Source organism: Bactrocera neohumeralis, chromosome 4 (genome assembly GCF_024586455.1).
Source record: "Bactrocera neohumeralis isolate Rockhampton chromosome 4, APGP_CSIRO_Bneo_wtdbg2-racon-allhic-juicebox.fasta_v2, whole genome shotgun sequence".
Lineage (NCBI taxonomy): Eukaryota > Metazoa > Arthropoda > Insecta > Diptera > Tephritidae > Bactrocera > Bactrocera neohumeralis.
Window position 1 is genome coordinate 5,399,997 of NC_065921.1, and position 25,161 is coordinate 5,425,157.

General features: G+C 34.7%; 2 protein-coding genes across 2 annotated transcripts in view; one reads left to right on the forward strand and one right to left on the reverse strand.

Moving 5' to 3' along the window:
* LOC126757664 (uncharacterized) overlaps positions 1 to 21,699 on the forward strand; it is an 85,280-nt gene extending 63,581 nt beyond the window's left edge. Inside the window, exons 8-10 of the mRNA XM_050471751.1 lie at positions 4,930 to 5,511; positions 15,842 to 16,039; positions 16,139 to 21,699. Of these exons, the coding sequence (XP_050327708.1) occupies positions 4,930 to 5,511; positions 15,842 to 16,039; positions 16,139 to 16,837 (1,479 nt within the window). The 3' untranslated portion in view covers positions 16,838 to 21,699. The remainder of the gene's footprint in view (positions 1 to 4,929; positions 5,512 to 15,841; positions 16,040 to 16,138) is intronic.
* Positions 21,700 to 22,177: 478 nt separating this feature from the next.
* On the reverse strand, positions 22,178 to 24,818 carry LOC126757652 (alkylated DNA repair protein alkB homolog 8). The gene has a single exon (XM_050471729.1). It carries the CDS (start codon positions 24,655 to 24,657, stop codon positions 22,747 to 22,749), a length of 1,911 nt encoding a protein of 636 aa, XP_050327686.1. The 5' UTR covers positions 24,658 to 24,818; the 3' UTR covers positions 22,178 to 22,746.
* Positions 24,819 to 25,161: the final 343 nt, after the last annotated feature.

Below are 25,161 nucleotides of genomic sequence, written 5' to 3' on the forward strand. Positions count from 1 at the left end.
CTACAAAATTTAATACAATTCAATTAATTTTATTACTTGCATTTTATTAATAAAAACCTAAACCTGCTGACTCGTAAATATCGGTTTAGATAACAATCATAAAATATATTTAACTTCATGCATACATACAAGACACGTACATGTATACATACCTATATGTAGTTAGCATACTCGCATAGCTAGTAAGTCCTCTATTTTAATGGGCTGCTGAGTCCACAACTCTTAGTTGAATGCTTCCTCCCCATTTTACCCTCTTCAGCATTTATCGTATTTGTATACAACAAAGTATATAAAATTTAAGCATTTCCGTGTAGTTACATGCCCACAAACATATTTTGCTAACTAGTTTATGCAGTAAACTTAAACATACATATACACCTATTAAGCTTTTAATATTACAAACAATTAAAGTTTTACTGCAAACCATAATTTCTGCCAATCACTTGTTTATCAATTGGGTTACTTATTGTTTTGTTTGTTTTATTTAAAAATACATTAAAGGTTAACTTTTGGTTAAGCTTTCGAACGCAGATGTTGTTCATACATTTCTATATGTGTGCCACCGCTGAAATATTTCCCAAGGAATTGAAAATTTGCAAAAGTGATAAATGCATTGGAATATTTACGAAGACATTAATTGTTGTTTGTGTTATAAATTTCAGCAGATATTGGCGATTTGCCAAAATTACGCAGATGTTAGCATTTTTTGTTACCAATACATAACCTATTTCAATATGCATTGTGACAAAAAAGCACCTGGAAATAGTTGAATTCCCGGGCTAAACGAAATTTCAAAAAATACATTTCACTAAGTTGGTAGAACTGTTTTTAATTATCATGCCAAATATGAGCGCAATGTGTCAACCAGTTTGTTTACGGCAGCTGCTTAAGTTGGTGCACCTCAGCAGTGCGCTGCGATTTTTTTAATGAATAAAAAATATATATAAAAAAGAATTTGTCTCAAATTTTGTATTTCTAACCACATTTCGTGTGCAGAATTTTACGAATGTTCGAAAAGGCTTACGGTGTTTCAGTTTTATCAAAAGCACAAACCTACGAGTTCAACAAAGCCTCTTCTACTGATGAAAATCTTAAAAAAGTAAAGGATATGGTGCTTGAAAATCGCAGGCGTATGTCAGAGAGATGGCAAGAGAGCTCGACATTTCTTGATTTTGATATATATTTTGGTTATGAAACGGGTTCTTACACGACTGGTCCCAATAAAGCTGAATTTTTATAAAAAAGAGATGCCTTTGAACATGCTTGAACGTGCGAATTCTGATTCCACATTCATGGAGAGCATTATAACTGCCGATGAGACATGGATTTATGAGTTTGGCATGCAAACAGGTCAGCAATAATCAAAGAAACCATGCCAAAGCTGCTCAAAAATCAAGATTTGTGGTTTGGTGCATCATGAATTTGTTCCGGAGGCACAGACGTTCAATAAGGAGCTCCATTTGGCCGGAAGAAATTGTGAAAGAACAATTCGTGGATTTTACCCGATGATATTTAAAGCCAAAAACACAAAGAATATCATTGATCAACCACCGTATTCACCAGATTTAGCTCTGTGCGATTTTTTCTTGTTCCCCAAATTGAAATTGCCGATCCGTGGAATTCGTTTTTAGTCGATCGAAGACTTAAAAGAAAATTATCTAAAGGAGCTGAAGGCCATCCCAAAAAGTGCTTATGAAAATTGCTTTCAACACAGGGAAAATTGTGTGTTAAGTGGGGATTACTTTGAAGGCTGCAAAATAAATAGTATACAAGTAGATGAATACATAAATATTTTGCGTTTTGTTTACAATTTCCGGGTACTTTTTGTCACAATATATTATATATGCACATACCGAAATTGGCCACGTCAATTGAAAATTTATAGATCTCATATGTGTTTTACAAAATATTCCAACAATTAATCAAATTTTCATATTTGCTATAAGCGCTGTCAGTTCATTCACCTCAATCAACTCATAGCGCTTTTAACAGAGTATAAAGGTGCTATGCGGCAAATTGTCTGCTCTCACTGTTCTACGCGTGAAGATGTAACTCAATTTGTTTCAAACTCGGTAAAATATCAGTTCAGTCAGCTACGTTTGAGTGTAAAATTAGACAGTGAATCATGGTACTGCCCCCAAAATCGCCTTCTCATGACGACTCACTTCAAATAGAGTTGAAGGGATAAAATCAAGCATAACTTAGTTTATAAAAGTAACTCTTCTATAGCTGCATAAAGGTTGTATTCTGCTTATTATCGTAGTGCTTTTGAAAACAAAAGTTCTTCAAGTTCTAAAATTACACTACCAACAGGTTTTTCAACATATTTGTTTAGAGGACATTGAACTAAATTTAGAGATTTGGATTTGTCTCTTCCTCCATATGATCATGAAAAATCAGGAATCAAATACCAGGTTCTTCACTAAGTTTTGTCGTTCGATAAGAGAAGGCGTTGCTACTAGTCAAAAAAATTTTTTTTTCGTTTTGGTATAGTCTTCATATGAGCGTATGTGAATTTTCAAATCAATCGGTCAATTTATTCTTTGTTTACCAGCTATTTAGTAGTATTTAGAAATTCACGAACGAATGTTAAAAGTGTATAATGATTGTTCACTTACAATTAGAACAGTAGAAGGATGGGTTGCTGAATTGTAACGTGATCGCACAAGTCTTGAAGACGATCCACGTGAATGACGTCCAAATAGCGCATCAACACCAGAAATCATAGCCAAAATACAGGATATGGTTTTGGAAGAACGTCGATTGACTGAGGGAGATTTAGTAGAGCCTCTACACAAATCATTAGGCAGTGAGAGTCATATTTTAAGTGAAATTTTGGGTTTTAGCAAGCTGTGTGCACAATGGGTGCCGCATTCGCTAACAATGGAACAAAAACGCATTCGAATGTGACTTTATCAGCAACATTTGGAGCGTTTTTAAAAGGATAAAGTAGGTTTTGTGCGTCGTTTCATCACTATGGATGCGGCAGTTTTTTGTGATGCGAGAGGAATTTTGTTTGTGGATTACTTGCAAATTGGTTAACAATTAATTCTGAATACTACCAATTGAAGGAAAAAATTCGTAAAAAAGGCCCGGTTGGCAGAAGAAGAAGAAAAAAGGTTTTTTCATCCGGACAATTCACCATGTCAAAAGAATATATTGACAATGGTTGAAATCCATGAATTAAAGTTTGAATTATTGAAACATCCACCATATTCACCAGATTTGGCCGCCAGCGACTTCCATTTGTTTCCAGAACTCAAAAAATGTATGCGTGGCAAGCGTTTTCCATCAAATGAAGATGTCATAACGGCTGTTGAAGCGTATTTTGCAGACCTTCCCGATTCTCACTTCAGGGATGGAATCCACATTTTGGAGGATCGTTGGAGCAAGTGTATTAATGTTCAGGGAGATTACACTGAATTATAATTTGTTTTTTGAGTCATAAAATTGTGTTTTTCTTATCAAACAACAAAACTTATTGAACAATCTGGTATATGCTTTACATCTGCGTCGAATATTTATGCCTGGTTAGTTTCTCTAAATAAAAATCAATTCAATTAATTTAATTTCATTTTATTTTCTCGCTTAAAACAGAGATTATGGTTTCAGTATTTCAATACTTTCAATACAATTCACGATAACAATAGTCAACAAAACACATTATCCACAAACCTTTTGTTACAATTACACAAAACATATTTTGAAATTTGCTTGTGCTCAAAACAAGTTAATATAAGAAACTCAAATTATATACCATGCACACCTCCTGTCAAGTACTTCTATCGAAATGCATGAGGCGTGAGTCCTTTCACAGAGTTACCATATTTAATACATGCTACCTAACCTTAAACCCATAGCAATGGATACCCCCAAAGAAGCTCGTTATGATTTCCATGGCCCATTCCGCTGATTTGACAATTTATTTCTTTCATTTATTTTTTGGATTTCAAGGTTTTATGCACAATCATCTCTTTTATAAATACCTATGTAATTAAGTGATAAAAAATTTTATAACATTTTAATATTTAAGTAAAGAAAATATGTGAAAATTGTAGCGCTTGAATCAATTTCTACACAGTACTTGCATTTATAGAAGTAATAATTATAAATTTAAGGTATATATTTGGTTAGTCCACATTGCGGTAGATAATATGACAGCTGCGCCTGTCCACCCATCAAAATTTCGTAGTTATTATGTATGTACAATAGTTAATTCATTGTCCTTGCATACACAGCGTCGACACTCAAAAGCCAAAGTGTTTACATCTCTCCTACTTTTCTTTCTTATCTCTTCTCTCTCTTTCTCTCTTTGTTCCGGCTTTTCTGCTTGTTATTCGTGCCAATTAATGTGTGTGCTCGTGTGCGCGTTTGCGTGTCCACTACATTTGTATGTGTGTGTCCACTCGCTGCTGCTCACACATACACGTACATTATATAAACGCACACACACCGGCACGCGCTCAGTGTTTGCCGCGTTGCGAGGGTTGTGGCATCTTCGATCGCTGCTTTCAATATCCGCGACGCGAGCTGGAGCGCGATTGCGGCTGCCAGTTTGCATTGCTGCATAAGGCCGATGTGGAGAGCTAGCAACCAGCGCATGGTGATGGCGTTGCATCATCGGAAGGCTACGTCAAAGTCGATAGCATCGATAGTCCAACTGCCGCGTTGGCGACACCATTGCACAGCTGTGGCGCCATCAGTTGTCTGCGACTCGAGAATGAAGCTGCCAGAGGTGGCGCCGGCGCTGACAGTCGCAATAATTTGAGCGACAGCGATTGTAGCGCCAGCGAAGCGGATGAGAATGGCGCTGTCGATGAGAACGACATTGACACAGATGGTCGAATGCAACGTGATCACCACTCCTTGCACCACGAGCAGCAGCATCAGCAATATCATCAACAACAACAACATCAACTGCTCACACAGTCGAAATCGAAAGCGGGTGGCGGTATCAGCGGCGGCTGCGGAGTCGATCACAAGCTGAGGCAGAAGCGTTTCACTCAACAGCGGAGTATATTGAAGAATTCAACAGAGCGTTCAAGCAATCAGGATGAGCAGGAACTGCTGGAGGCCAAAAAGCAATTGATATTGCGGCGACGACGGCTCTTCAGCCACTACCGTCAGTACGAGCAGTGGCGTCGGCGCCAATTCAGCTACGATCCGTGCTACTATCGCGCCATACCGCTGCCAATCGGCCAGGCGTCGACCACCAACTATGCTGGCGGTTACAGCGGTCAGGGTCAGGGCGCATTCCGACGCCGCCGCCAGTACAGGCGGCAGTACTCGTGTGCCGAACGTGAGGATTCGCGCGAGAGTCGTGAGTCGTCGTCGCTGCATCGTTACAAGGGCGTCAGTGTGATGGCTAGCGAATCATTCAATACCGATAGCGCTAACTATATTAACTATGAACAACAAGAACAATCACATCAACGGTCACAACACCCGCAACAGCAACTGCAACAGCGTGAAGATTCAATCGAACCCTACTCAACAGTGGGACGTCGCAGTGTAAGTGGGATTTTTAAGCTCTTCCTAAAGCACAACGAAAGCACTATGGCACTCGATAATCACACGACGGCCTCCCAAGGAAGTACTTTGTTCAACCGTTGGCCGTCGGCAAGCTGCACCCCGTACAACTACTGTTTGTTGTTAGCGTTGTTTTAGTAGTTGCACTTTGTAAATAAAAACAAAACCACCGCTTGAAATACCTAGCGTCGACACGATCACCAGCATCTCACTGCACCCTGTACAAAATGCAAGAGTCAACCATCTTGTTGGCCAACAAGCAAGAACTCTGTTCATTAGATAACTAGTTGGCTTCAAACCCTGCTTGATTGTTTGGTTCCGATATTTGTCGAATTGCGATGACCCGAAGAGTAGCACCCGATGCGCTATAATTGGAAGGATTAAGGATGCTTGGGTTGAGTTAAATTTCTTCTTCCTTCATTCTTATTTCTTCTAAAAGCTTAGCTAGAAAACAATTTCTTTCATAAAGTTTTATTAGTTTTAGAGAAGTTTGCTTCGCTTTTGGCTGAACTTTATTCGCTTCTACTTTCACATAGTGAGCTTTAACACTTGTTCTGCTGTAAAAATGTAAATTCTATATATACTATACTTGTTTACATTAAAAGTACCTGCTTCTTCATCTCTTATTTAGAATTATATTTTTACCATATTTACTTTTATGCTTTTCATTTTTCCTCAACACTTTATTTCGATATTCTCGCTTGCCTTTTGCTTCGAATTTTCTAGAGCATTCTGTATGAATTTTTTATCCGTTATATAGAAATTTTTCCAATATTTTGAAATTTAAGACTACTTTAAAGCTTATATTTTGTAATTTGCTTAAGATTTTCAGTGAAATTCGCAAACAATTTTAGATATTTCTACCACCGCTATTAAATTTACATAAAAAGTTTTGAAAAGCATTAAAACCAAATTAATTAAAATTTAAAAGTAAAATTTTAGAAAAGTTACAACCTGTATAAATGTTTGGAAAAATGGTGTAATAAGAAGATAGGTGCAAAATAATGATGTGAATGGTGTGACATTGTTTCATAGACAGTGTTACAAACCCATAGAAATTTGGCTTGTAGCGACAAAATAAAATTTAAAATATTTTAACGTACAAATAAGATTTCTGAAATACCATTATCGTATGTGTGTTGTGACCGTATGAATAATATTTGAATATTGACTCAACTTCATCAATTTGTTTGATCAAAAATTGTCAATCAAATTTTTCTTAATAGATAGATAAGTTTTGAAAACAAAAAGAAAATCATAGTAGAATGAAACCGATCGACAACGAAAGATAAAATAAATAAATAAAATAAGCATTAAGGAACAAGTAAGGAAGACCTAAGTTCGGGTTCAACAGAACATTTAATACTCTTGCAACTTGCTAGAATTAAAGCCAGGGAAATACCTTAAGATGTAAAACGTCAACCAGAAGATTGGAATCTAAGAAATCTTATATATACACATACTCTATACTTGTATAACTCATACACTGGCCGACAAATTCGGCATACGATTTGTTGGAAAAACGAATGTCATTATATGTATTATATGGGAGCTAGGTTAGTATCGACTCGATATTATCCATTAACTATTAACATAAGGTACACATACAATCACCAATCATATGGAGCAAAGTCAGCCGGATGTTCGAAAGTCCAGTTAATGGTTACAAGAGGGCTAGGTCAAGTTTTCGCTCAATTTTATCAATTTTTGGCACAAAAATACTCTATAATTATTAAAATACGCTCTCCCAATTTCATTGAGATAACTCAAATATTGGCTGATATATCCAGCATAAAGTCACCTGGAAGTTCGAAACTCTTTATATTAGGTATACGGGGTCTCAGGAAAGTATTGGCGCGATTGAATAAAATTTTGGCATACAGACATACCATCCTTAGAGAAGGATTATTCCTAAATTTCAATTATATATCTCACACATTGATCGATATTTTCGGTCAAAAGTCAACTATAGACACTGGGGTCCACATATTCGGTACCTATGATCTTGAACAGATTTGGCACACTTAAAGGGAATCCTTACTGCAGAATTTTATTCCGTAATGTTAATCACTTCTTGATTTGTGCGCTGGAAAGTGAAAGAATCAAATGCAATTTTAAATTGTGTTATATGGGAAGTAGGCGTGGTTCTAGATTTTGCCTATTTTTACACTGTAAGATAGGAATGTCAGAAAAATAATACATACTAAATTTAGTCGAAATCGGTATGCCCGTTCCCGAGATATTAGTTTTCACCAAAAAGTGGGCGATGCCACGCCCATTATGCAATTTTCACACCGACTCTCATAAAACCTTCTCATACCATCTGGGAGGAAAAATTTATTGCGCTTTTAGTAGTTTTAAACTGTACCTTTATATATGGGGAGTGAGAGGGGATATCTTCTGATTTCATCCATTCTCACACTGTCAGTAGGGTTTCTTATAGTATTCGAGCCTAGCAAATTTGGTTATTGTAGCTTTAGTGGTTTAAGAGATATGTATATTAAACATATTGGAGGGCGTGACTACGCCCACTTTTCCAAAAACTTTTACCCACAAGTGTCCCTTACTACTGCAATCTTCTAAACCAATTCACGGTTTTATATCTTAATTTAGTGCTTACTTTCGGTTTGTGGCGATTTTTGGCCGTTGCAGTGGTCCGATTACGCCCATCTACGAACACGAAATTGTTTTGTGCTAAGGAACCCACATACCAAGCTTCATCGAGATACCTACATTTTTACTCAAGTTACAGAGACTGATAGTCAACCGGATTTCAACTTTTTTCGTCACCCTGATAATTTATATATATATAACCCTATATCTATCTTGTTTAGTTAATGATGCGTACAACCGTTAGGTGAACAAAACTATAATACTCTATAGCAACAGGTTGCAAAAGTATAAAAATTATTTACGGGTGATCTGAGGTCGGTAAAAGAAAGGGTATTTACGTGGTTGAATTTTTAAGGGTTAAAAACGGTTCATCTTGATTTCTGGCAAAACTACGAGTGCTGTAGAAAAAAGACAATGTTATGGGTAACGAAAGTATCTATAACTTTTGTTCATAGACCTTTTTCACATAACCTCAAACTTTAAGTGAAAACTTCAAATTAAAATTTGTTTTTATCTTGTAAAATCAATTTTTTTACGAAATTTGTTGTAAGCTTACCTTCTAATGTTCCTAATATAATATAATTTTTATTTAAAATAGTTATTTATTTTAGTATAAAAAAAACCTAATTTTCTATCAAAAATGCTCAAGAAAAAATATTATTTTATTTTAGAAAGTCAGTAGGCTTCATATCCTTTGAAGTTCTACTTTGTTATGTTATAAAAAAATGTACATTACTATGGTAAATTTTCTCAGAAAATGTTAAAAAAGACCCCTACAAAGGCTTCTAGTCTACAAGCCCTTTTAATTTGATGCATATTTAATAAATTTCGTTATATTTTATTAATTTCATAGACCACAAATTTAAACAGGAGGCAATCTTTCTCCAATCTGCCAACGTTAAAATAAAATATATTTTTGCAACAGAAAACTTTCTTTAATCACGTTTGTTCGTTACTCATATTGAGTGTTCCGATATAGCACCAACTTTGTTTTTAAAACAGGTGGCACTCATCATCACCTGGATTGACGCTTTAGTATTCTGAATTTAACTAACGGAATTTTTTCGTTCAACACAAATTTTTGCGTTAGCAATAGATAATCCGTAATCTTGGAAAAACTCAATAAGTTAGTGTACAGGTTTTAAAATCATATAGGAGCTAGTATTCTACAAAGAGAAGCGGTTCTTCTTATTACATACAATCTGTTAAGAACTACTAAGGAAACGTTTCATTGCAAAATATGAACTTCCTGAGGGAAGAATATGACGTAAACCAACATCTAATCCAAAATGTAGCTTCGATAATTAACAAAAAATCACTTTTTTTAATATTAAGCAAAAACTCTTAATAGACACGATTGACAATGTCCAGATAATATTAGCCCATTTAAAAAAAATTAATCGCCGATTTGAAGAATTTCCAATACCAACAGAATGTTTCTGTAAACAAAACATTATGCACTGTGCTACATGCCAATATTAATTAAAGTTACAATTTGCTTTCTCGGAACGACACAATCATGCATGGACGGTTGGAAAACCAGTTTGTTTTTACGTAATTATTTCAATACCTCTATTAATGCGTATGTGAATGTGTGAAAATTCCTCAGAACAGTTTATAGTATACTATTTATGGAACGAGTATGGAATGCATAATCAGAAGCACATGTCAATGGGTAAACAGAGTTACATGTGTGACCTGCATTTATGAGTATGTAAATATATAAATGGAAAACCAATCCAATGCTCTCGTGCAATCGATTGCAATTAAGTGTTATTGTTATAAGCATTTTATCCTCAATAAATTTCCTCAAAATAGAAGAAATAATTAGTTGCATCAACGTAAACGCCAATTAGCTATTGAAGCGCTATTACATTATATACCTAATAATGCCACAGAGTGGGAAAATCGAACAATTTAATTGGATTTAATCGGTATATTTATTGTTATGGTTATTATTTTTGTTGTTATACATTTTTTCATGAAATTGCACTTCGGAAAAAAATTAGATATCATTATAATTTGAATCAAATAATTTCATTGATCCCAAGTAATATTAATTATATGTATGGGACCTGGTCTACGAAAAGGGAGCTAACGTGCGAAAACTAGTTTTCTGGGAAAAGCTGTTAAAAATAATCGTCAGTTTCTCGTTATCTCATTAATTGTTCTCCTTTTTTTGACACCTAAGCCCCCTTTCCGTAGACCAGGTCACATATACTGAATAAAAGAGTTGTCATTCAAACTGACCGCTCAAAATCGAGATAAATACTTCTGCGGGCAAAAAATAGTAAGACTTTTTAATTCAAATTTCGTGCAAAAACCCATTCGTCGCAACATGACCGTCAGTGACGTACATATGTATCAAATGTCACAACAAAATACCATAATTATTAGTGTTTAGTATCGCTAGTATGTCTGAAGTACATAAAGTGCATTCAGCGATTTTTATCATGAGTGAAATTATTCAACAAAGAAGTTCCGTTAAACTTCGTGTGCGGAATAAAATTTCTGGTGCCGTAACGTTCAGCACGTTGGAAAAGGTCTTCGGTGATAATTGTTTTTCACTAGCAAGTGTTTTGGATTGGTACAAATTATTCAAAGAGGGTCGAGAACTCGTTGACCACGAACCACGTCCAAGACAGCCATCAACATGAACTGATGATCAACACGTCAATAAAATATAGGTATTGTTGCTTGATGATCAACAGTCGTAGGTCTTACAGGCATCGTTGGAATATCGGAAGGATCAGTGAAAACCATTCTGAAAGATCATTTGGGCCTACGAAAAGTTAAAGCACGAATTGTTCCAAAATCACTCAATTTTTTCGAAAAAACAGCGTCGCGTTATCGTCTGTGAAGCAATGCTTTCCGACTATGGGGATGTCGTGAAACATATTATACTGGCGATGAGTCTTGGATATATGCTTACGACTCTAAAACAGACGATTAATTGACCGAAGATCATGGCAAAGGTGAGCCGAAGCCAAAAAAAAACCACGTCAAAGGTTAAAAATGAAGGTTATGTTGACAGTTTTCTTCGAATATCGAGGTGTAGTGCAAATTCCTTCCGACCGTTCAAACTGTATTGAAAGAATTTGAGTGTTATGGGTAATTTGCGCGAAGCTATTCGTAAAAAGTGGCCGGAATTATGAGCCGACAACTCTCGGTTTTTGCAGCACTACAATGTAGTATATGTATTTTTTGATACTCTTTCAAACTATAAAAATGCACCAGTGAACCGAAGTTAACGTTTTTTCTTGTTTTTTTTTTTTTTTGAAATATGATGGAAAATAATTTTTTTGCAAACCATAAATCAAAATTGTTGATTAGTCGATTAACTTCCCGCAATCATCATAATTCTCGGATTGCAGTGAATCGTTTCACACAATTATCGAGTAATAAATTTTAATTGCCATCCCAAGGCACACATTACAACGAATAAAATTATTTTATGAAAATCGAAATTTTCAATTTTGCGTTATTGAAAAATCATTGAACAAATATTCAAATACATATAGTATGTATGTATGTTAACATATTTTTTGTAGAAATATTCTACACACCTTTAGCCGCTGGGTTAAATAAATCTTGTGATGTATTAGCAATGTGAAAAATTATGGCGCGTTTACATTTCAAGTCAGCAATCGCTGTTTATTGCTATAAACAAATGAGACGTTGCAAATTGAAATAACAAATGCCTTTATATATATTTATTTAAGCTGTCGAAATGCTAATTAAAGCGGTAGGAATATACGTATAATAAATAAACATCCAAAATTCAGCGATAAATTTACAAAAATTAAATTGTGAAAAGTCAAAATTTGGCATATATGAAAGGATTTGTAATTATATGGAAAATTTTATTTAAAGAAAAGGAAAATAGATCAAGGAAATATTGTTAAAAATGAGCAGGAAAAATAGCGTTATGCAAATTTGAGATCTATATTTCAATATGTGTATATTACATAAACAGATATGACTAAAGCGACTCAGTTCGTCATAGCTTCGATGTTTCATTCAGAGTGTTTTGATAGTGGCAATCTAATACATCAAATTAAAAGTTTCCAAAATATAGCGTAATATTAAAATTTGCATTACTCTCTTTACATGTGTGTACTTAAGGCCCCAATTTTTTACTCACATTACACCAAAAACTAAAAAAAAAATCCTGCGCAATAAGTTTCCTTAGGGTATATGTAAGTATCCAACAAAAGCTTGCTTTTTACTCACATTACATACATAGCTCATGGCTGTAATACAAATATTTTCATAATGAGAGCGAATAATTCCCTTGATACATAACTGTGCTTTTATGAGCCAATGACTTGATTTAACTCAATTTATTAGCGCTTAATTGCCTATGCGACACTGTCCGTATATTGATTCGTTAATGCAATGTTCGTACTCACCATACTCCGCTGGTATTTTATACTTTTATAGCGAATGAGTGACCTAGAAAGCGGAGATGACTTGTGTATGTGGTTGTCAAACATAAACGCTTTCCCTCCAACCCTCATGCGTCATATTCTCCGTCCACCAAATTTATACAAGTCATAATTTGATACGTCCATTCAGTCTTGACGCCCGTCAAGCTACAGCCCACCGTTATCTGTTAACTTATCATATACATGTGCCGTAACAAAATATGCCTTTCAGTAGCTCAAAATTATCGGTAGTAAATTGGTTTAACTGTGCAAACATGCAGTCACTCGCTCCTGATTGCGCACAAAGCCATAAAGCAAGCCATTGAATCTACATACATACTATATGTGCGTATGTATGCACCAATTTATTATCATATACCGGTGAGTACACAGTATTCACTTGCAAGTAAAATGTGTTCCATGGTAAATGAGAATTACTCCGAAGATAGCTCTAACGTGTGATATTACCATTTACTATGGTACAGCACTCCAAATCTCAGTTTTGGAAGCAACTTCTCATACAATATACATATATGTATATGACTTGAAAATGCAGCTCTTCAAAAGATTCAAGTCTTTTGGTACGAGTCTAACATTGACAAATTTTATACCCAAAATATTAACCAAAAAATTGTTGTTAAATCGATACCCCAAAGATTTTGAGATCTTCTGCTATATCTCTGATGCCAATACTGTTTCAACCACTGAATGAAGCAAATTTTCGATGGCTTCACGACCTTAATAAAATACTTTGTGAATACAGAGTTTTCCAGTAAGAGTTATATGATTTCTTTTCAAAAAAAAAAAAAAAAGACACAAATTGTTAAGGTAATTCAAATGTTTTGTATTTGGTGTAAAGCACAATCGATACAATTAAGTTCTGAATATAACATCATTCAAAAGGTCCTCACCACTCCTTTTACAGGAACGAGCCCAATTTTCTAGTACTTTTTTCACTAAATCAGGTCGTATATCATGAATAGCACGTTCAATATTGACTTCTAGAGCTTGGTGAGAGTCTGGTTCATTGCTAAAAGACTTCAAATAAGCCCACAAGAAGTAGTCTAATGAACTTAAATCACATTAGGACATTCAATGTCACAATGTTTTGAAAAAATCGTGCATTGTGACCCGTCTTGTTGGAACCAGATGTTGTCGAAATCAATTTCTTTCAATTGAGGCCATAAACAAGTTGGTTATCATCGATCTATACCTCTCTTCATAGACAGTCACAGTGTCACCAGCCTCATTTCGAAAGAAGTACGAACAGACAACTCCACTAGACGAAAGACCACACCAAAATGTCAATTTAGCTGAATGTCAAGGTTATTCATGAATAATTTGTGGTTTTTATTCGCACCAGATCGGACAGTTTTGTTCCTTAAAAAAACGTTGTCGCTTTCAAGTTATTCCAAGGCAAAATCAGCAAATTCACGTTAACGGTGGTCCAGTGGTTTCAGTTCTTGAGTTAGAACAATTGTAAACGAAATCGAGCCCAAATATTTTCTCAAAATTTGTCAGGTTGTGGCTTGAGACGAAACAGTCCCAATTCTTGAGAACGTTTTGGAATCGACAAATTGCGGTCTTCAGCAACACTTGCCTGAACGGCAGCAATATTTTCACTACTTCGGTTCTTTGGCTTATCGGTACTTGAACATTATTCGACGAATAGCGAGGTGAGCGATAATTACGACCATAAAATGACAAAAGCGCACAAAAAGATGCTATTGGAGAACGATTATTTTGGTAATAAAATTGAATAATTTTTAAACGTTTTTTCTGCATAGGTATATTTTTCCATGAAGAATTGTAAGCTTCTGTATATTTTTCACGATTCCGTAGCGGTGATTCCTTTAGATACACGAAACAAATTTTTCGAATAAAACTTTAAGCGAACATCGAAAAGGGTTTTATCTATCTAAGAATAATGTATCGATTTGGTTTGCTTGCAGTGCTGGTCAAATTTGATCAGACGGTATAACGGATCACTTATTATAATGCAGTGGTTTTTGCTGCTCTACATATCAACTCCCTCACTCACGGAAAAAACATTTCATTCGCTATATCTAGTCATGCAATCAGTGCTGGCATTATATTTAATGCTTTTTTTTTTTTTGGAATAAACAGTTTAACCTTTGCGATAAATAGAGGGCTAATTAAATGTATAGCATAGCTTTTTCTAGGCTCTCAAAGAAATCAAATTTGAAGATCTTTGAGGAAGATAAAAAATTTTCAATCATCGTTTGAGTTGCAGGCTTTAATCCGCAAAATCTTTCTTTATCAATTTCAGCTGGTTGGGCTTCAGCGAGTTCATATCTCATTGCAGCTTAGATTAGGCCAAGTTTACTAGAACAATTCCTTTGTGCTGTCAGGATATACCTGTAGTGTTTCATGTATCATAGTCGCAGACAACTTCGCCAAGTGGCGTTCGATAAAGTTTCTAATCCCGTGGACGACAGCTGAACAATGACTTGATGAAAACTCTATAACTCAGATGGGCTCACTAAAACTCTTTCAGTACACGTGCCGAATCAAATACCATTTATTATTAGATTATCAGGTGTTACTTCATATCTAAATTTATTATTATACCTCGAAAAAGCTATATTAAGTTTGCTACGAAGTTTTTAACACCCAAAAGCAAGCGTCTTTATTATTGAATAAAGTCTTAGCTGAAATTAGAAAGACTAATAAATAACATAAACCAATTTAGACACAATTTCAGCAGCAAATATAATAAGGGTAAGACTCAATCCAACATACACGAGATTGTGAACGCACTATGCGCACTTACACTTACACGTAAATACACCAAAAAATGTAATATGTTCACACACACATAAAAAGCAAAATAGAAATTATTTAGTAATACACATCCGCTTAACACGTTTTGCGCCAATTTTCCAAATCGTTCGCTTCTGATTTTTGTAGAAATTTTGAATGATTCTTACGTTTGTTATTTTAGAGGTGTGTGTTTGTACTTGCATATATTCCTTTGATGGTACATACATACATATATACTGTGTGTATTTACGTATGTGTAAGTCTAAGGAAAAAATCAACAAATCAAAATAGCGAATTTTCGTGTTGAAGCACGATTTTCACTTTTCAATAAACGTTCAATAAATGTTTGCAGTTTCAATATATGCTTTTGTCGTCCGTCTACGCGCCATGTTTTATATTATTTTTGTCCCATGTATCCTGTCGACAAAAATACGCCCAACACATTGTGCGCCCCCACACTGAAAACGTATTTGTGTCTCTGCTTCCAGCATTTCCACATGTTGCACGAGGAGCGCTCTGCCTCCATTTCGGAACGATGCACACGTAGTCGCATCAATTCGGCCATATTTGTGTCGTCCGAGGGCAGAGGATTTGATTCAATCGAATTTCTGCGTCGTCATGGTTCGCAGAGTGTGCTGTGTCGGAAGGCACGCAGCGCCGAGAACATCACCGACAATGAGCGCAAGGTGAGTGCAGAAATGCATTTACATTTTTTAACTTTCTCCAATATTTACGTTTGTATATATGTATGTATATATCATTTTCGGTTCCACTTTCAATTACAGAAAAGTTTCTCCGACAATAAGGGTTCGTGGCGCAACGAAGGGCACAATGACAGCGATCCGAATGCATCGAACCGGAGACAAGACGATATGGATGGCAGCGCCATTGAGCTACGCGAATGCCGTCCCAATGCCAACAATTGCAGTGCAGGCTGCTGCGCCGAGTCGCGAACTCTCTCCGTGCTCACTACCAACACCAGCTGCGATCATCCATCCACGTCGGCGGCCGCAGCGGCTTCAATGGCCGCCACAAATGTGGTTGTGGGCAGCATTTCAATTGAAACGCCACCATCCCACATCAAAGATGAACTGCACAACAGCACAGCCAGCATCGCAGCCACAACCACCGCCATCGTCGCTTTGCAGAATGGTGAGAAGAGACAGCGTCCAAACAACTTTGCGGGCATGTCAACGAAGACTTCCGTCTCGCGAGATTCCAACGACACTGTCGAGGAGTTAGTACTCGTGCCAACCGTCGCGGCCACGGCGGTGCCGTTGCCAGAGATAGCCATAACAAACCGTTCGCGTACGCTTGTGCGTCAGCGTTCCTCAACCGTCTCCATTTCACCGCACCGCAGTCCCAAGACGCTAGCGCTAAAGCATGCCAAACCGAAGATCGCAGCGTTACCAATGGTTTCGGTGTCGGGTCCATCACCACCGCACGAGAAACCGCCGCCACAACCGCAAACGGAGTATTTGTAACAAATGGCAGCCGAAACATTTATTTAAGTATAAGTGAATGCAACGTTGACATGGAAGATGGGAGGCATATATGAAGAGCATGCAAGCGGTCGGCGCAGCAGCGGGGAAAGTTGTTGTACGAAGGTTGGGTTGAAAGGCTTGTCTCGAATCAATAAGGCACAAAAGCAGCTCCTACCATATCCTCAGCGAAGTATATAATTGGAATCTTTCCTATACTCTTCCTAACTTCCAGCTCACGTACTTAGCTCACACACTTACAAATGTTTCGGCTATAATTGGAACAGCTCGTGGCCCACATGCGTTGGGCTTGTCTATCGTCTAAAATCTAACTAAAATTCTCAAAACTGACTGAACTATTCGTAACTACTGAAAAAACCGTTAAAAACAAATACATATGTACATACAAGAGAGTGTACATATAGGTCTGTGTATTTATCAGATAACTGTTAAACCTTAGTACTAGATATTAGCTCCAAAAATACAACCCGAGCCATTGGTAGATTGGCGAAAAGCTTTAACAAGTCACTTGAAAACTTTCAAGCTTTAATATTACAAATACTGTTTATAACATTTTTTCGTCATTAATATTTCATTATTGATCAATATTATTAGTGTAGCACACATGTGCATACATATGTATGTAAGTGTGCAACTATTTACTATTTATAAGTATATATATGTATGGAATTATTTATTGTATTTATGTAAATATGTTTGTCTAGATTTAAGCACAGCTGACAACAAATTATATTAAGCAATCGAAGGAAGTAACAACAACAATATAATCATAGAATAATTGATTACTATCATTACTTCTCCATGTATCCAAAAAGAAACACATGCAAGCACTTGCTTAGGATAGGTACTTAGAATTTTAGGGAGCTTACAGCGTAGGCTTTCGAATTGCATTTCTTTGTGGAATCCAATATAGATACATATATAGTGATTAGTTTTTTTATTATGTACTTAATAGTAAATATGTCCTTAGATATGTATTTGTAAGTTTTATATTCGTACCTACATGACTAATATCATACATATGTATATCTATATAACATGATATAAATATATTTTGTAAGAGTGTTAATGCTCCAAAGGGAAATCAGCTTGCAGGTGACAACGTCAGTGCCAGGTTGAAGAGCTTAAACAAATATAAAAACTTCTATGACATAAATATTAAAGTGCTCGATATTTCCCAGATTTAATTTTTCTTTCCAAAAGCCCACTGAAGTTTCAGGTTTTGCTATAAAAGTGAGGATCAAAGCAAACAAGCTCTTTATTTTTGATTTAAAACGTGCCTCAATTATATTTCTTTCCGGAGTACAAAACATTTTCTGCATAACTTTAACTGCGTATAATGTTTAAGGGACTATATACAGTTAGGAGACTGGAAAAAACGATTTTTTTTCTGAGAAAACTTTTAAATTTGTTGATATTAAAATTTGTGCATATATTATGGTGTCTTTTAACTGTATTTTAAGACTTATTATTAGTAAAAATATTTATTTGGTAAGGAATTACAGCTGATCTCCGGGAGCTCCTCACAAAAAAGTCGTTTTACGGTGACCACTTTATCTCTGAACTGGATCCTCTGCAATTAAAAAACCAAACAGATTTCGTCAAAGTAATGTTAAATCTGTAAAGCAAAACGAAGGCATAAACAAATTAAAGTTTTTGACGGTTTCTTAAAAAAAAAATCAAGTTTTGACCAAAATTTCGGCTTAAATTATTTATAAAAAAGGTATTTATCGGTGAGAAGAAAATCTTCGGTAAATTGCTAAAAAATATATCTAAGAAGCTCGTGTTGAAATTTGAGACTAATCGGTTATGCCGTTTTTGAGTAGTGCTGATCACCATTTTGAGAAAAACGCGTTGAAAGTTTGGTCTTGTACTACCAAGCACTCTGAAACACCTTTTCAAATTTGCGTGTAACTTCGAAAATATTCACCCGAACAATATGAATTTGTATTTTAAATCTATGTATACTAAGAAAATAGAATAAATCGATTTTTTGAAATCCTAACTGTACATAAACCCATAAGGCAATCTTTGTATGAAAAAAATGTACAAACAATGTCGTAGAGCGGAAAATTCTCTATTCGAACATTTTCTCACAATGGTTGATTTATTTACGTTGAAGATAATAAATTTAAAAATCCCATAATCTTTACAAGAAAAAACTAATAAAATTGAGTTACGTTTTAAATTGAAAATAAAAATCTTGTTTACGTTGGATCTTCATTTTTAGAGCAGAAACTAGTTCTGGGGACATTTGCAAAAAATAAATAAACTTGGGTAATAACGGACACCCTAATAGACAAACATACATACTGCTATGAGCAAAAACTAGTAAGACTTTGTTCATAATTTCAAAATTCTTAATTTATTCTTCTAAATATATTGTAGTGCAAGAACCAATAGCTCTCGGCCCTTAATTCCGGCCTCGTTTCGAAAAAATTGAGTGATTTTGGAACCAATCGTGCTTTCACTTTTCTTAGGTCCAAAAGATCTTTTATAATGGTTTTCACCGAACCTTCCGATATTTCAAAGATGCCAGTAAGATCTGTGACTGCTAATTGTCGATTTTCAAAGACCAAATTTATTTCATTTTATTGACGTGTTGACCATCAGTTCATGTTGATGGTGAAAAACGCCAAATTGATTTTATGTACTTCAAAAAGACAAGTGTATACCAAACACTAATGATTATTTTGATGTGACATTTGGCGCAGATGTCACTGACAGTTATAAATAAATATTTCGACGAATGGGTTTTCGAGCGAAATTTAAATTAGCAAGTCTTACTATTTTTTGCCCACAATAGTATATTAAAACAGAGTCCCAAATTGGCATGTTTTTTTTAATAAAATTGTCTTTTCAAATACATTGTTTATAATTTTCCAAAAAAATAATTTACAAAAATACTTTTCCGCAATTTTTATTTTAATTTATTTTTTAAATTTGTAGGTATTTAAGAAGTGATATTTTTTTTGTAAATAAACAGTGTAACATACTTGAATTTTGTGGAAATGAAGGATTGTGACTCAATCTGTAGAGATTTTCAATATAAATTAACTAAATAAAAAAAAATGATAAAAATTAACTTAAAATTATGTAGAAATGTAAGAAATTGTATAAAAATTATGCATATTTACTAAAATTAAATAATTATAGCATGTACTCATAGAGGAATTTAAGGGCAGGTCAGGGCTCCAAAGGCAGGCCAAAATCAAAGCTCAAGAATAAATCATAAATCATTGCAATTTAAACACATTTAGCTAATCGTCTATAAACACTACACACACATCAGCATTCACACGCTAATACTTAGAAATTTAGTAATAGATCGAAGCTAGCGTCTAGTCCACTGAATTATTTGAAGTTTGAAATGTTAAAAGCCAAATAGGACCCTGACCCGACAACCGATGCGTATAACATTTATATGTATGTATGTATATTTGTAGTATTTATACCTACTCGTACTAGCAAACTAATCATGACCTAAACAATATCTACAAGCATAGATACATTTATAATATATACATATATTTATATACATATGTTTACACCTACTGAAACTGAATGAAGAAATATGGTATAAGCTTTACTCTCCCCTATCAAATAAATATCTAAATGTAAGCAACAAGATTTTATGCACATACCTACATACATTTATATGTACTTATGTACATATATACATACTTCACAGTGTTTAAGGAATATTTACGAGAAATGTTCAAAAACCAAACCAACTAAATATCACAGTGCAACCGAAGGATTTGATTTTTCATAAAAACAAAGGAAAGAATATAAATATGTATATTTAAGAATGCATATAGAAATATAAATTCATGAATTGAATGACTACCTATAGAGCCATACACACGCAAGTATTTTGATTGGAAAATAGAAAATTTGAAAGAAGCACCTCTTAATATTAATATTAAGAGCCCATCTTTTGAGTGACTTTTTTCACATTTTTGAAAGTTTTTAGCCTGTTTTTCAGTTGAAAAAAAATGTTGCCTCAGAATGACACACCCTAATGTATATACAACCAGTAATAGTCAACTCGAAGGCATTTCCCAAAACAATAACAACTCTGATCTGATAAACTTATTTCTTACTAACTGTTCTCTCATTGGAACTGTTCAGAATTTAAGTCTTTTCCATTACAAAGTAGAAATATTTTAATTATTATTTTCTTCGAACAAGTCTAGATTTTCTTCGAAAAAGTCATAGGTGTACTTTTTACTGATGCAAAAGTTCCAAAAACAATAATAGAACCTAAAACAACTCAACAGATAAATGAATTTGAGGTTTCAGTAAAAATTAAATGTTAACTAAAGAGTTAATAAAAACGAATTTTTAATAGAAACACAAAAAAGTTTAGATAAAACAATAAAAATAATATGTTGAATTATAATGAATTAACTTTTTTCATTTGGCAGATGCTCAAGCCATAGGTCCATTGCACTTTGTATTTGATAACGGCAAAGAGAAAGTTGTTCTTGTTTTTGTGCTCACCACATTATTTTGATGTGAAGAAATATTATTTGCAAGGGTTTTTGATTTTATATATATATTTATTTTTTTTAATGTTTATTTATTTTTTATTACATATATTTATTTTCGTTTTTTATTATATTTATTTATTTTTTTTTTTAATTTTATTTTAATTTTTTCTATTTACATATTTTTAACTTTATTCTATTTATTTATTTATATTCTGTTTCAATTTAAATAACTGTTATTTTTTTATTTCTAAAATTAAAATTTCTTGCAGTTTTTCAAATTTTTAAGGTTGATTATTTTTAGAAAATGTTTGCAAAAGAAAAAAATAATTCCGTCTATTGTTTATTCAACGAACAGCTGTTACAAGTAAATATTGCGAAAATGTCACATTTAAGTTACAATATACATACATGTGTGTGTAAACATAAATGTGTCAGCATAAAAACCATGTATTACATATATATACAATCACCCGAATGTCTATTATAAGTGTAATAAAAACAAGTTATTCTAAAATAATTCCAAAAGCTTTACCCAAGTCCAATATAATGTCGAAAACAATTGAAATCAATAAAATAGTTTCGGATTCACACTCAAATAAAAAAATAAAAAAATAAAAGGAATAAAAATATTTATGAAGTCAATAATATATATATCGTAAAAATAAATATTATTTCATATATCTAAATATATAATAAAACAATAAATTAAACGTTTTAAACGAGAAGTTTTATTATGAGGGTCGTTAAAAAACATTTTTCCACCCTTTTATGTATTTTTTTTAAATCATTAAGTTAACCAATTACAATTATAAATTATTTTTGTGAAAGCAAATTTTAACAAGTAAACGAATGAATTTAATTAAGGTTAAATAAAAAGTTTTAACAAAGGTTTATGGCTTCTTTAAGAAATTAGTGTCTTATTTAAAATCACCACAAAATATACAATAATTATGTAATATTTCATACTCGTATTAGTTAAATACATAAGTTCATCCGAGCCAAACCGTAAAAACAAACCAATATTTTATAAGTACATACATATTTCACTTTGAATTACTGCAAAGTATTTACAAATCGAATCAACATTATTTGAAAATTAATTAAAAAAAACGTCTAATTAGGAAACCATTTTAGCGAGGTAAACATAATTTTAATAAGAATTTTAATGCAACAATTATAGAGGAGTAAACAAATTTTGTCATTAATGAAATGTCAATTATATATACGATTATTTCAGAATGTCTAGATGTTAATTTATTATAACGATATTTGCTTACAAATACAAACATTTGTATATGTTTTAGAGACCTGTCATGGGAAAAACTAGATAAAAACTGTCATTAAATAAATGGAAATTAAACTTCAAATATATAGTAAATACAAATACAGTTTATTTCATTTCTGGCGGCGCTCGAAAATCACACAATGATTGCCTTGATCATAGTAGCTTTGCACTAACTCTACATCTGACACTTGCGCTAACATTGCTTCCAGCTCACCGTACTCGAATACATGGTAGTAACGCAAGTAGGTGCTTGAGGGCGCAGAGTTATTCATATCTTTGTTCGCAACTGAAGCGCCCTTCAATTTCCACGGCACCAGCACATCCTGCTGCATGAAATCAGTGCGATTGGTGTGTACAGGCAGTTGTGGTGCACCGGTTATAAAAGGCTCAAATTGTTCTGCCTGTTGTTGTTGCACCTCCTCTGCTGCACATTGTCGCTGTTGCTCAACGGTTGTCTTATTTTTGTTTAAGGCTTTGTTTTGCAGTAAGTATGCCGATTTCTTATTATCATTGGCGCGTTGGTCCTTCGCCCAAACATAGATAAGCGCACGTCCACCTGGACGCAGCAGTCTCGCCATTTCCCGTATCGCAGCTAAACGCCGGTCTGCGGTTGCTAAATGATGAATAACCGCAATGCTAATGCAACCATCTACGGTTTGACTGCGGACTGGTACGTGTAAGCAATCGCATCGAAAAGCATTTGGCAAATTTGAGCTGTCTTCGCTAATAATTTTTGCACGCTCTAAGCATGCGTTAATAAGTCCACTACTACGATCGCAACCAATTGTTAAAGCATTATTATTACATTGAAGATATTTTCCATTGCCACAACCAATATCCAGTAACACTGATCCAGTTTGAAAGCTACGCAGAAATTCAGCAACGCGTGGCCAAGGTGTGTGACGAGTTTCACTGAAGTGCGGCGCAATACGATCATAAACGCTGTGCACGTTCTTTTCCTCTAATTGTGCAGCTATCACATCGGTTATGACAGGTGCTAAATTACTTTGTGCATTTATGTGCGAATCACAAAGGGTCGGAAATGTGCAGTCGCACGGACCTCGTCGCAAACGACGGAAAGTTAATGAAATGCGTTTTTGGCGCGGCATCACTGTCAAACCAGTCTCCGAGGGCACAATATCAAGTGTACGCGGAGTAATACCGTGTGTCCAGTCATAACGCGATGTGCCCGACATTACCAGCATTGAACGACGTAACAATTTGAGTGGCTGTCGATCAGAGCCACGGCGGAAGTCCATAACTACATCACCTAACAGTGATAATGAAAAAATTGGGTCAAGGAAGGCGCTATGCGTATCTACATGCGGGGGTATACCCTGGCCGGGTTCATAGATGTTAACCGTCAATTGATCCGGCATATCCCAATCCCATGTTGGTAGACCCAGCTTTGTCGTTTCAGCTTTTAGACGCGGCCAGAGCATATCACACTCGTTTGGTATTTTGTCGTTTAACGGTTTTGTTGGATCAACATTATTTTCTCCATATATGAATTGGTAACCAAAATGTTTTACACGTCTATGTTTTAAATCACTTTGTTCCACATCTTCTATATTAATTGCTTTCAATAACATATTTTCTTCAGATTCTGTCAAAAAATCGGGCAATAGTACGAGCCCTTCTGGAAGCGGTTTAGCCCAAACATTTTCTTCTTTGCACATAGGTAAACTTTTAAAATATGATAAATAAACCACACCGCCACGTTGCTCTAGCCCTGCACGTCCGTGCATGTTGTTATAAATGCGCTCCGCATTGTTCACATTGTCGCATTTCAAAAAGCAATAAGACTTGTTTGGCAACATGACTACTTGTTGCACCGGTGCATATTGGATTGCATTAGATAAAACGGATTCTTCCGTAAGGCCTGTAGAAAGACCGGCATTCAAGATACCAAGAAAGCATGTAGGCTTCTCACTACTTTCAATCCCAACGTCAGTGCGGATTATTGCCTCACATCGCCGCTGTTTCCGCTCTAATTTACGAGAACTGTAATCCTTCGTCATTTTACTCTTACTTTTTAAAAAGATTGCTTTAACCTTAAGTAAACTTTATAATTTAGATCCGAGCAAATGCTTATCCCGCAAATAGTGAATCGCTTATCAAATTAACATGTGAAATTTTAATGTTTACATTCCAAATGTCAAATATTGGCGAATGAAAATCAAAATAAACCAAAACCAATGCTGCCAGTGTCTTTTGTTTTTTTGTGAAACCTTACCAGTGCTGACAGTCTAGTTAAAACTGTGTTGTAAAACGTTAAAAGACCACACACTAGAATTTCGGAAATTGGAAACAATTGGAAGTATTAAAAATATACAACCACGTAGTTCCTTTTCAATAATGTTAGCTATATTCACAGAAATAGTTTATTTTAATTTAGACTCTCTGTCGGATACCATCTAAGAGCCATTTTATTTACATTTGCGAAATAAGAGTTTAATGGGAACATTAAGGATTCTGATTGGACTAATGAGACCATTATGCTCTAGTGCTTCCCAATTAACGTT

Coding starts and splice junctions, on each gene's coding strand:
- LOC126757652 (XM_050471729.1), bottom strand. CDS start 24,657: ATGACGAAGGATTACAGTTCTCGTAAATTAGAGCGGAAACAGCGGCGA.